Below are 14,145 nucleotides of genomic sequence, written 5' to 3'. Positions count from 1 at the left end.
TTTAAAACACATTTACCACCTCCTCATCCTTCAAAAGGTTGCCCATAGCGGTGCACAGCATTATGATAATGTATATAAAATAATCAACACATAAAAATAGAAAATTAAAATCAATTCCGAGAAGAACATTAAATACGAAGACTAGAAAACCATGCCCAGTTTTAACATAATTATATTTCAAGCTATTGAAAAGAAATGATTGTCTTTTTACCAATGAAACCTCTCATCTCAAGAGGTAGCAAAACAGCCAACTTCCAGCCAGACATAAAATTAGCCTTTTCAGCATCTCACCTTTACATCTTAGGGAAAAGGAACATTTTTCATTGTTGTCTAAAAGTCCCTAGAGAGAGTTCTTATCTAAGGCCATCAGGGATGCGATTCAAGAATTTTGGGGCTGTCACTGAAAAACATTTTGTCTCCTAAATGCAACCTGCCCGCCTCTTTGAATGCTTGCAAACAAAGCAAAGGTGCTTGATGAGAGCACAGGCCAGGAGCCGGCACATGCCCTTCAAGCTGTAGTTTATGATATTAGGGGCCGTCCTTCCTCGATGCTTGAAACACCAGGCAGAGACATTTGAATTGGGCTCCCCAATCTATTGGGAGCCGGAGTAATAAACTTAAGGAAACAGCGGAGGTCCCTCTAGGGTGAGGCTCTTGCGGTTACGTTTTGAACCTTCAGCAGCTTAAAAGTTAGCTTCCGTGGGAGGGCCTACATAATGTTAGCTGCGGTAATCGAAATGCAAAATCACTGCAGCCTGGATGACCGCCCTGAGCAACTGCCTCTTTAATGTCTGAGGTTTCCTGGCCAGTCCTCATTTAGCAAAAGCTAAAACCTTTTCCCAGATATGCAGTGGAACTAACCAGGGAATGACTACTACTGAATATTCATGGATACAATTCCATAGGTAACTTTACCTGGATAAATTTAGAATTCATTTTTCAGACCAGGCATGTGCTGGAGGGCACATGATATGTGCGCTCACTGGCTAAAGTTTAGCCCTGTCCCGAGAAAGCCTCCATGCCCCTTTTGCATGAAGGTAAAGTTTGTGCGCACATAATTTATCCGGTTAGCAGGGGGAGGAGGAATATTTAATTTTTTTTTGTGCTTGCATTAAGCTTTTCAATACTGACCTCTCCGTGTTCTTTTCTAAGCTCTTCCTAAGAAACTCCTCATAGTTCTAGCAGTAATTTTTCACATTTTCAGTTCTTCTTTGTACTTATTCTAGATCATTTCCATCTTCGATGATCCAACTGCCTAGCCATTATATTCTTGAATGTGTTCTACTTTCATTCCTTCAACAAATATTTATATTATAAATGTTATATTTACATGGGGTTTTTCTGCTAACTTGCATATGGTCAGGCAGATTAGCCCATTTCTCGAGCAAAAATAAAATCCACTCAGACAGAATTGATTACCGTAATGGTTTATACCAGGGGTTACTGAAAGAGTATTAAGCAGTTGCAGTTGATACAGACCACAGCAGCAAGGTTGTTGTTAGGAAGGAAAAGCAACGATCATGTTACCCCACTGTTTAGGAAATGTGATTGGCTACCAATCGAAAGTAGGGTTTTTAAGCTCCTATGGCTTGTCTTCAAGGTGCTGCATCTTGGTAACCCTAAATATTTAGCAAATCTGGTGACATGTTATAATCCCCCCATAAGCTCTTTGTTTGTCACAGCAAGCATTGCTAAATGTATCTTGTTTGATGGAGATGAAAATAATGCAGCTTCTACTAGCTAAGGGCTTTTCAATATTATATACTGTCTCACTGGAACTCAGCTCCTACTGAATTACACCAAGAATTAAAATATTTATCTTTTTGCAAGAAAAGTAAGGCTTGACATTTTTGCACAGGTATTTAGTTAACCTTTTTTATTGGAACTCTCTTTATGAACTCAGTAGGGAGTTTTAGTGGTTTAAGGGTTGAAAGAATATAAGGAAACTTTTTTGGGGGGATGTGAATGTTATATTGTCTGATAGTAAAAACAGTGGTTATTTTAAATGTACAGTAGTACTAAGAAGGGTAATGGATTTTAAAATGAAAAATTTACAATTAAATATGTAATACTGTTTATTTTAATTATTGTAGCTATGTATACTTTAGGTTGTGCACAATTTGTAAAATTATAGCACACTGTGGGCTCTACTGAAAGAGCGTGTAATTAAGTTAAATTAAAATATAAAATAAATATTGGTATTCTTTTTGCTTATTACAGTAATGTTCAAGTTCAAGCCCATTTCATACACATTACAAGTTATACATAATCAATTTATCATCTCTTGTAGGTCTTCTTTCTTAGATGCCAGAACTACTGTACTATCAGCATAATTAAAAAGCTCATCAGGCTTAAGCAATTGATGTTTGTTCCTTCTTGTGCCAAGATTATATTCTCAGAATAAATGACTGAACGTGATACCAAAGACTCTACAGAAACATGTCTACTTCTGCCAATCACAATCATAAAGCCATGTCATTTTTTTCTAGGTTTTTCGAAGAGCCTTTGTTCGTTGGCTGTATGCACTAATATACCAAACCAAGACGTTCTTCATAAGGCAATACAAATGGGCAATCTTACTTGAACAGTCTGCAATGGACCTGGCGCCAGTGATGGTAGTGGTGCCATAAAATGGACACGACAAGCAGTAGGACTTCCCGGGGTCCGGTTGGTAGTAGTCTCTTGGACATGGGTAACAAGGCACTAAACCAGAGCGGGAGAACTCCCCAGCTGGGCAGGCCACTGTAAGTACAAAACAGACCTCTTACAACAGGTGGCATGGCTTTGAACATAAGCAAGTCACTTTCTTCTAGCAGTGGAACTGCTAATGGTGTGAAACCTCTACAACAGAGCATCCATGGTTAGTGCAGGCTCTGCATTTTCAAATAAATAAATAACAAAATATGGGACATCAGAAAACATGCATTCCTCTTGGAAACCATTCAAATACAATAACAGGTCCAACCTTTGCAAATAATTTAGAAAGATCCATACAAATATCCCTGGATAAGGGGTCTTAAGCAGCAAAAGGCTTGATGTGCTAAATGGTTGCAATAAAGCACATTAGAAAGGTGAGTTTCTACATGATTTTAACGCAATAATTTTTACTACAACTCTAGTGGTACAGTTAACAGTTTGTATTAAATCCGGCATTAGCACAGATTTTTGCATTAAACACACTTAGGGCCGGATTTTAAAAGGGTGACGCGTAACTCTTTTAAAACTCCCCTGCGCATGCCACCGAGCCTATTTTGCATAGGCTCGGTGGCACGCGCAAGCCCTGGGACGCGCGTAAGTCCCAGGCTTGCAAAAAGGGGCGGTCAGGGGCGTGGTGTCGGATTGGGGCGTGTTCGGGGGCATGTGGGCGGTCTGGGGGCGTGGCCGAGTGCCCCGACACAGCGGCCTGTTTCGGGGCCTGCCGCACCGGCATGCGTAAGTTACTACTGCCCGGAGGCAGTAGTAACTTTTTGGATAAAGGTGGGGGGGAGGGGGGTCTAGATAGGGAGGGGGGTGGGTTAGGTAGGGGAAGGGAGGGGAAGGTGCAGGTAGGTGTGCTATTCTCTCCTCCTGGCTAGCGGACTGCATATCCTTTTGCTATCAGCAAGCAGGCATTCCACTTCAAGACCGTGTTAAAGCACACTCTGTGAGGGCCATGGCGACTTCAGTAGCGCACCTACGCTCAGTGCTGCTTCCTGACATTTGCAGGGCTGCTACCTGGAGTTCTCTCCATACCTGTACAGCCCATTATTGCTTAGACAAGGCCGGAAGATGATTCCATCTTCGGCCAGTCTGTCTTGCGCAACCTTTTTGCAACTTGATGTACCAACACCTTTCCGTCTGCCTGTTAGGGTTCAGGATGCCCTCTACCAAATTCCACCCCAGTCCTTGTGCCTATTGCACATCTTGGGTACATTTGGTGTATTTCGCGGACATCCTCAGCTCTGTACTCACCCATATGTGAGGACTACCATCCTGCTTGTCTTGTGAGAAAGCAAATGTTGCTTACCTGTAACAGGTGTTCTCACAGGACAGCAGGATGTTAGTCCTCACGAAACCCGCCCGCCACCCTGCGGTGTTGGGTTTGTTTTCTTATTTTATTTTTCGGCACTGGGCACGCCCAGTAGGTGCCAGTCAAAGTTCTAGAAACTTTGACAAAAGTGTTCCATGATTGGGCTCCATCCTGTGATGTCACCCATATGTGAGGACTACCATCCTGCTTGTCCTGTGAGAAAGCATAATACACATTATTGCATGATTTAACTACACTTTATTCTTTTGAGAGAGAGAGAGAGAGAGAGAGAGAGAGAGAGAGAGAGAGAGAGAGAGAGAGAGAGAGAGAGAGAGAGAGAGAGAGAGAGAGAGAGAGAGAGAACCTCTATAGTAGCACACCTACTAGTCAATTATTTATACCACTGTAGGAGGGTCAACCAATAACTCGAGGTAAGGTTTTGGTGGTGGTGGTCTAGGGTTTTTTAGGGTAGTTTTACATGCAGAGTGAGATGTACAAACAGCACAGTACACATCAGTGAAGATTTGATGTGATTTGAAGTGAGGAAAGGTACACAAAAATGAGATTAGTACATTGTACTCTCACTCTAGCTTGATAGCAGCTAGGTAGAGAATGCATCAAACTAGGTTGAGAGTACAATCTACAAATCTCATGTTTGTGTACCTTTCCTCACTCCAAATCACATCAAATCTTCACTGATGTGTACTGTGCTGTTCGTACATCTGACTGTGAATGTAAAACTGCCCCCCAAATCCCTAGACCACCACCACCAAACCTTACCTCAAGTAACTAGTTGACTCTTTCTCTCTCTCTCTCTCTCTCTCTCTCTCAAAATGGTGTGGGGTCTGCACCATAAGCCATGTGAGATGAGACTGATGGACCTCAATATATATACCCTAGAAGAATGGAGAGATGGGAGCGATACCATACAGACATTTAAACACCTGAAAGGTATTAATGCACAAGAAGCAAACCTTTTTCAATGGAAAGTAAATTTTAAAAACAAGGGGTCACGATGTGAAGCTCCAAGAGGATAGAGGCAGAAACATTATCATGAAGTATTTTTTCATGAAGAGGGTAGAGGATGCCAGGAATGTCCTTCTGGTGTTGATGGTGGAGACAAAAACAGTAATGGAATTCAAAACACAATGGTATAAAGACAGAGGATCCCTGGAGACATGGTAACGAAGCAGAGGGTAACCAACATGGGAGGGGGTCTTTTACTCCTGGTCAACAAAAGTTACCACATGATACAACAAAAAGTAGTTCTTGCACCATGTTATGAGGTGGCCTTTTACAAATCTTGTCTTTTACAGATTTGTTTAGTATACATGCCTCCAGGACTTCTTGACCATAACTGTTCTCCACTTATTGAATTTTTTTCATCTATGATGGATCCAATTATTCCTGCACTAATTATGGGTGATTTTAATTTAATTGTAGATATTTGGCCACGTTCGCCTAGCTGTGAGACATTTATTAATACTTTAAAAGCCTTGGGTTTCTCTCAGCTTATTAATACTCCTACCCATAAAGCAGGCCATACTTTGGACTTGTTGTTTGTGAATGAGGCTTTTGAAACTACTACTATTCCTAATAGTTTACCGGTCCCTTGGTCTGACCATTATTTGATTATTGCTGTAATTTTGTTAAAAAATCCTCAATTGAAAATCAGCTCCAGTGATAAAATGGAAATTGAATTTAAAAAATCTTGTTCATTAGAGGAACTAACAAGTAATCTTCCTGAAGCCTTAGAAAAAGTGGATTCCTCAAGCACTGTAGAGGCAGTTACATCATGGAATCAGGCCATGGCTGACCTAGCAAATAAATTATGCCCTACGATTAAGAAACTGATTCCTTTAGGGGCTAAATCTAAACCTCCTTGGTTCTCTGCACATCTCAAAACACTCAAACGGGGACTTAGGAAATTAGAAAGAGTGTGCCGTAAACTTCAAAATGATTCTTGTTTAGCTAGCTATAGGTCTGTCCTCCTTCAATATAGAGAAGCCATTAATTTAGCAAAGAGAGATTACTATTCTGACCAAATCCATAAATTTCAATTCAATCCCAGGATATTATTTTCATATGTAGCCGAGCTTACTAAGATGAGAAGCTCTTCTTGTTCTTGGAGTAACCTGAAAATAAAAAGCAATGAATTTGCATCTTTCTTTAAAAACAAAATCCAAAATGTGTTAAAGGATCTTAATTCCCAGTCATCTCAGAATATTATCCTTACTACTAATCCTTCGGTAAAGTGGTCAACGTTTGATTCTGTTTCATCTATTGAAGTCATTAATCTCATCAAAAAGATGAAGCCTGCCAATCATCCTTTAGATGAGATGCCCATAAAATATCTTAAAACAGCTCAAGACATTATAGCCAAAACAGTGGCTATGATTATAAATATTTCACTTGAAGAGGGACTATTTCCAGAATCACTGAAATGCGCTTCAGTGAAACCTATTTTGAAAAAAGCTCAGTTAGAGCCTGATATTTTAGCAAATTATCGCCCTATTTCTATACTCCCCTTTTTGGCCAAACTACTTGAGAAGGTGGTGAATATGCAACTGATGGAGTACTTAGAAGATAATCATTTGCTATTTCCTTCTCAATATGGTTTTCGGAAGAACCACAATACAGAAACTCTTCTAATTTCATTAACTGATACCATCCAAAGAGGGTTTGATCAGAACATATCCTATCTATTAATACTCTTAGATATTTCAGCGGCATTTGATACCGTTAATCATGAAGCTCTTCTAGTAAGACTCCAAGAAAATGGCCTGATAGACACGACGTTAGCCTGGTTTAGATCTTTTCTTACGAACAGATCTTTTATGGTCAAATTGGGAACAGTAGAATCAGATAGAATAGATCTAAATACAGGGGTTCCTCAGGGCTCTTCATTGTCCCCAACCCTATTTAATATCTACATGGCTCCCCTTTGTAGGTTTCTTGCAGGGTTGGGCTTAGTACATTTTTTGTTTGCTGATGACGTCCAAATTCTTCTTCCCATTAAGGGTTCCCTTCATGATACATTGAAACTATGGGATATGTAATATAATTCGATCAAACAGCTTCTTACCCACTGAATTAAGTATGAAAGCTTCAGTTAAAGCTATCACAAGAGATAGCTTTTACAAATTGCAAATACTGAAAAAAATGAAACCGCTTCTCCACGCAAATGATTTTCAGACGGTATTGCAGGCTTTGATTCTGCCAAAGTTGGATTATTGCAACGCCTTACTACTGGGTGCTCCAATTTCCACAATTCGACCTCTGCAGCTGGTGCAAAATGCCGCAGCACAGCTTTTATCTAATATTAAGAAATTCGATCATGTTTCTCCTGTTTTGATGAATTTACATTGGTTGCCTGTTCAGTTTCGAATTAAGTATAAATGTCTTACTTTAATTCATAAAGCGGTTTATGGTCATAATACTGAATGGCTTAATGCTTCGCTTCATCTTCATGTCCCACCTCGTAATCTTAGATCCTTGGGGCAGGCTCTTTTGACAATACCATCTCCTAAATTAACCCATCTCGCTTCAGTTAGTGAAAGAGCGTTGTTGCTACCTGGACCGAAGATGTGGAACTCATTGCCAGTCTCCATTCGGACTAAGGAAAATATTAATAGTTTTAAAAAATTGATAAAAACCTGGCTCTTTGAACAGGCTTTTAATCAAGCTGACTGATACTCTTTGGAATTTGTTGCTTCATTTACTTAGCTGATTATTTATATTTTAGTTTTTTATGTTTTTTTTAATTTTTATTTGTTTTATTAGGAGTGTTTTTTTATGACAGTTATTGTTAGTAATGTTTATTATGATACTTATTATGTATAATTATGTTTAAATAATTTAATTTATGACATTTTAATTTTGTTATGAAGATAGTGGTAATTATGATTACCACCTCAGGATAATAAGTGCTTTTAGGAATTTTTTTGATGCCACTGAATGAAATTGTTTTTTATTTATTGCCTTTTGATTTGTCATTGTAAACCGACTTGATATGAATTTGAATCCCGGTATATAAATTTGACTAAATAAATAAATAAATAAATAAATAAATAAAATAATGGAGCAGCAATTTAAGCCATAACAGCAGTGGTATGACTGCTTTGTGCATCCGGGAATACTTGAGGGTAACCTGCACGGAGCAGCAGTTACAGACAAACAGCACTGGGCAGACTGGATGGACTTTATCTGCCATTATTTACTATGCCACAATGTTTCCCTCTTTTCAGTCTCCACAAACCTCCACATTCAGAGATGCTCACAGCTCCTCTTCTCACAGTCGTCATGCTTTTTGGGCAGGTGATACAGTTCTTGGAACCAAAATCTGGCTGGTAGGTAGTCAGTGGACATGACTCACAGGTTTCTAGACCATTAGAGGAGTAAGTTCCTGGCTTGCACTGGGCTAAAAGGAAGAACAGAAAGAAAAAAATATCCACAGTAAGTCATCTGTGGGAAAAATGCATTGGTTGGTAGATGATTAACAGAGAAGTGGTATGGACAAGGAGAGGACAGCCTTCTTCAAAAGTCAAAGCGCTGGTGAACAGTAAGCTTTTTTACTACATTCTTATTTAAGAGGGATGTTTGCCATGGAAATAAAATGGAAGGAATTACTTACTTGGACAGTTTTTAGAAGAATGAGACTAAATAATGTGAAAGCCAAATGAGAATAACAAGACATGTAATTCTTGTATTAGAGCTATTGTCCAAACATTGCCTTGGAAAGAAATAACAGTAAGGCTGTGGTGGGGTGTGGAAATCCATCAGTGGAGTAGGGGAACACACCAGCCATAGGGGGAACTTAAGAGGCCGATATTTAGCACCATTTGTCCAGCTAAGTTCAGACTTAGCTGGACAAATGGTGGGATTAGAGAATCCACTGTGCTGACCAGTCCCATGATAGCTGGATAATGGGTTACCTGGATAAATGTTATTCAGCTAGCTTGGGAGCAGGACAGGAGCATTCCATCTCAGAGTCATTTATCTGGCTAAGGGGGTTATTTTCTAAACATTTATCCCACACGATAAAGCCCTAACGCACGCGATAAACCCCTATCACATACGAATAGGGGCTTTTCGCGTGCGATGGGATGTTAAATAGCTGGAAGAGAGGAGTCGGGGCGGGGATGGGGAGGAGTCGGCCGCTGCTCCACTGCCAGCAATAATGTGAGGGACATTATTGCCGGCAGTAGCGCGGTGAATAGCACCACCTTTTACAGTGGAGCTATTTGTGTGAAAGGCTGCAGCTGGCCGCACCACAGCCCACAAAATCGCACTGCTGGGGTGCGAACGGCTGCTGCCTTTCGCAGGTCCGTCCCACCTTCGTGTACCCCCCCCCCCTTTTTCGCTGGATTCATCATTCTGCGAAGAATGATGAATCCAGCCCTAAGTTAGCTGGATAAACACCAGTTTTCAGTGTAATCTGGCTAACACAGCTGGATAACTTTAGAACAGCTGAACAGTAATCCTAAAGTTAGCTGGATAAACTTATTCAGCTTTTAACATAGTGGGTATATTCAGTGGCACACCTTTACCTGTATAAAATGCTTTGATTATTGCCCCTATGTATAGTGATTCTTTTAGTTCTTATTTTGTACAGTAAGCAATGCTGTATATTAACAATGTCTTGTTTTTGTGAATTGGTGTGTATGTTCATGATCGACAGTTCTTGCTCTCTCTCAGGCATGGAGGTTCTATGCCCCCTGGAGCTCCCACCTTTACATTCAGAGATGCTTTTGGAATGCAGGTACTCGGTATAGGCACCAGCAGGGCAGCTTTTGCACTCCACTTGCCCTTCCTCGTCCTGATATGATCCAATCCAGCAGCTTTCACAGGTGATGTGTTCCAAGGAATAATAGGTGCCCGGGGGACAGTTCACTGCAATAGCACAAAAGGTGAGGATAATGATGAAAGAAGGACATCAGACATTTTTTTAAAGATTGTTAAGGCAAAAAATACATTTCAAGTGGCTGTAGCATTCCCACAATTGCCAGGGGTGTGTTTAATGAAATCAGTTTTCCTATGACAGCTTGATTTAGAAAAGATCTGTTTTTATATTCCTGGTGACCTGACATGACATGATAGCAAGATGAGCTAGTCTTGCTTCCTGTGTCACCTTCTTCAAGGGAAAACAAACTGTGATTGTTAATGGCTGCCATTCAGAAGAGCTAGAGCTAGGACAAGGAGTCTGAAAATCTGGTCTTCAAGAGCCATGAACATCTGGTTTTCAGGATAAACAAATTAATGAAAATGTATCATCTTACCCTAAGCATATGCTCTTATATAAATTTCGAAAGGAGGGGGGATATAGAAAGGAAATACAAAGATCAACATCATAGTCAAGTATAAGTACATGTAGGGACAGGAAAAGGAACAGTCAGGTCAAAGTACAGTATGGTAAGGGACCATAGTAAGGTAACAATAAGGTAGCAGTTAACAATCAGTGGGAGTAGTTATGTTCTTAGTTGTCGATGTTAGCTGTTCATGCTGTTATGTTGTCTTTGGGAGCTGTGCATGTTTAATTCTGTTTGGGAGGTCTGTTGCAAGGAGATTGTTGGTTGACCATGGGTGTCTTTGTAGGCTTTGATGAACAACCATGTTTTTAAATCTTTTTTGAATGTTTTTAGGTTGGGTTGCATTCTTAGATTAGTCAGGAGAGTGTTCCATAATTTGGGACTGGCGAGGGAGAAAGCTCTTTCTCGGGTTGTTGTGAGTTGTGCTGTTCGGATAGAGGGAATTTTCAGGAAGCCCTTGTTTGATCGAAGGTTTCGATGAGGCGTGTGAGGCATGAAGTTTAATGGCTGACCAGTTTGTTTGGTCTTTATGTATTAGTTTGTGTGTAATGGTCAGGGTTTTGAATTCTATATGGTATTTTATTGGTAGCCAATGTAGGGATATAAGGATGGGTGTTATATGTTCTCGTTTTTTTTTCTGCCTGTTAGGATTCTAGCTCCAGTGTTTTGTAGGATTTGGAGTGGTCCGAGGTTGGAAAATGGTAGGGAGTTGCAGTAGTAGTAGGGAGTTGCAGTAGTCGATGTTGGAGAAAATGAGCAGTTGAAGTATGGTTCTGAAGTAATCTGAGGTTAGAAAAGGTTTTAGATGTCTTAGGGTTAGCAGTTTGTGATATCCCTCCTTAATTTTGGTTGTGATGTGGTTCTTGAAGGATAGTTCGTTGTCGATGATTACTCCTAGGTTGCGTGTCTGTGTGACTGGGGAGATTGGGGCTTTTTGGTTCTCGAGCATGAGGGGGGGTGGTGGTTGGGAGCTGGGTTTCCGTTCCATGATTAATATTTCATTTTTTTCAATGTTTATTATGTTTCATTTGGGTTAGTAGTTGTTTGATTGTGGATAGGTATGAGGCTGTTTTCTTGTAGGCTTCTTCCAGTGAATTGTGAATTGGTATTAGTATTTGTATGTCGTCGGCGTAGAGGAAGTGTGTAACACCGAGATCATTTAGGAGTTGGCATAATGGCAGTAGGTATATGATGAAGAGCGCTGCAGATAGGGCGGAACCTTGAGGCACTCCAGTGTTTAGATTAATTTTTTTGGATAAGGTGTTGTTGATTGATACTTGGTAGTTTCTATTGGATAGGTATGATCACAACATACTTTTAAATAGACTAGAAGAAATAGGATTAGGCAACAGAACGATTAGCTGCTTTAGATCATATCTAAGCAACAGATATTTTCAAGTTCAAATCAAAGATTCCATGTCAGAAAAAATAGACCTTCAAACAGGAGTACCACAGGGTTCTGCCCTGTCTGCTACACTTTTCAACATATACCTGCTGCCATTATGCCACCTGCTAGCCGGGCTGGGAATCACGCACTACATATACGCAGATGATATCCAATTCATATTACCCATTGACGATACAATTGAGAAAACACTAAACATAGCGAACATGTATCTAGACATTATCAAACAACTATTAAATCAAATGGAGCTAGTAATTAATATAGAGAAGACAGAATTCCTTCATTTAGAAAGAAAAAAAAACATGGAGATCTCACACAACCCAATCACACTCAATAACAACAATCAAATAACATTCGCAGAGAAAGTACGGAATCTAGGAGTAATAATCGACACTGAACTAAGCTTAAAACAACATATATCCATAAAAGTAAAGGAAGGATACGCCAAACTCATGGCCCTCAGAAAACTTAAACCACTTCTAACAACCGCCAACTTTCGATCAGTACTACAAGCACTAATATTTGCAAGCACTGATTATTGCAACACCCTTCTACTAGGTTTACCATACACCACCATAAGACCTCTACAAATATTGCAGAACACGGCTGCAAGAGTATTAACTGGAAAAAGGAAAAGAGACCACATTACGGAAACACTGGCTGAGTTGCACTAGCTACCCATTGAACAAAGAATACAGTACAAAACACTATGCACCATACACAAATTAATACACAACGAAAACACAGACTAGCTTAACACAGCCCTCCGCGTACACATACCCAACAGAAATCTAAGATCAGCCAACAAAGCACTTCTAACCATTCCATCAGTCAAAACAGTGAGATTTTAGAGGAGGGATTTTAGAGGAGGGATTGATCAGTCATTGATTGATCAGTCAAAAAAGTGAGATTTTAGAGGAGGGATTGGAGGTCTGCTAGGCAGCAGAGGCAGGATCTTTGCCATCCCCCAAATTCTGTATAAATCCAAGGTTGCATATAACTCTGCTTCCTTGGTGACACTATATTTCCCAAGACAAGCAGCTATAATCAAACAACATTAATTAAAACTATTGATCAGGTCATGAATATTTCAGGACTTTAACTTGCTCCCCGTGCTTCTCTAGGAAGAACCTTGTGATTCTCTCTGCCAGGCCCGGCAGCTTCCAGGGCCTCAAAGACTAATAGGGATCATATAAAATAAATACAAATGATGACTAAACCGAAACATTTTCAGGTGATACAAGGTGAAAACTGGCTTGTGTACTACAGAAGCACTGCACTTGTTTTTAATGTGCTTCAATGCCATCAGCCAACGACCAAAACTGTCAATCTTCCATTTACTGCAGCATGTTTTAGTACTAAAAAGGGATATAGACAGCTGTGAGACACTTCTCTTACCACACATTCGGCCTTTCAGGACTGAGCCTGGCCTGCAGAACAGGAAGGCCCTTTCACTTTCCAGTGAGTTACTGTCAGCGACAACCAGCTCCGATGCAAACTGGAAAGTGTACATGGGTTCTTTGTTGAGGGTCCTTTTGAGTCTGTTTGTAATTGTCTCCAATGTCTTAAGAAGCCGGCGCTGGTTCTCCATTTCCAGTGTATCATTCCTTTCTTCTGGTAATGGCACTGCTTGCTGAGGGAGAAAAAAAATGCAGCAAAGAATCTCAAAACTTATAAACTGAGAGCCACAAAATTTAGCACTTATTGATTTCCATCCACAAATTCTTAAAAAATTCACTTATTGAAGGAATCTTTTCAACCTAGCGAACTCAAAATAGTTGATTAAGTTTTAGTAGCTTTGCAAAATCAATGGCACTAAAAATGAGTAAAGTGTGCAGGTAAAAAAATACCCACAGACTTTGCACCAATGCAGGTAGGTTTAAAAAGACCCCTTAAATGCCTGCAGTTTTAAAGCATGGCCAGTGGTTACAGCCATGGCCTGAGAAACAGGGAAATCTGAACTCAAACTGCACCCTCCCCCTCTCCACTTGTGACTTGTGCAAGTCACTCAGGGCCGGAATGCCAAACTTTTGGGGGCAGCAAAATCCTTCCAACGTGAGGCAGAGGTGGTGCTTTACCAGATTTAATACTGCCAAAAAAGGGAGCACTTTGCTGGAGCCACTGCTGCCAATAGGAGGGAGCATTGTGTTGGTGCTGCTGCCAATAAGTAATTTGGGGAGGGGGGTGTATGACCAGAGGTTTGCCTAGGGCACCAAATACTCTTGCACTGGTCCTGAAGTCACTTTATCTCCCATTGCTTTACATACCTACTTCCACTTATCTTGGAAGCTCTTTTAGGAAGGGACTTATCATACCTGAAAAAATGTAAACCACTTTGAACTAAAATTGGAAAGGCAATCTAGAAACAAAAATATTGTTATTCACATATTTATACAATTATTATACAAAACGTTTGCAGTGAT

At 40.2% G+C, this 14,145-nt stretch overlaps 1 protein-coding gene across 1 annotated transcript in view; it reads right to left on the bottom strand.

The window, feature by feature from the left end:
* SVEP1 (sushi, von Willebrand factor type A, EGF and pentraxin domain containing 1) overlaps positions 1–14,145 on the bottom strand; it is a 534,033-nt gene that overhangs the window by 258,831 nt on the left and 261,057 nt on the right. The window contains exons 16-19 of the mRNA XM_029614894.1: positions 13,121–13,351; positions 9,740–9,901; positions 8,268–8,429; positions 2,581–2,742 (exon numbers count right to left, since the gene is read on the bottom strand). Of these exons, the coding sequence (XP_029470754.1) occupies positions 2,581–2,742; positions 8,268–8,429; positions 9,740–9,901; positions 13,121–13,351 (717 nt within the window). The remainder of the gene's footprint in view (positions 1–2,580; positions 2,743–8,267; positions 8,430–9,739; positions 9,902–13,120; positions 13,352–14,145) is intronic.

This window comes from Rhinatrema bivittatum, chromosome 1 (genome assembly GCF_901001135.1).
Source record: "Rhinatrema bivittatum chromosome 1, aRhiBiv1.1, whole genome shotgun sequence".
Taxonomy (NCBI): Eukaryota; Metazoa; Chordata; class Amphibia; order Gymnophiona; family Rhinatrematidae; genus Rhinatrema; species Rhinatrema bivittatum.
The sequence above is the reverse complement of the archived record's forward strand: the minus strand, read 5'-3'. Positions and strand labels throughout refer to the sequence as shown.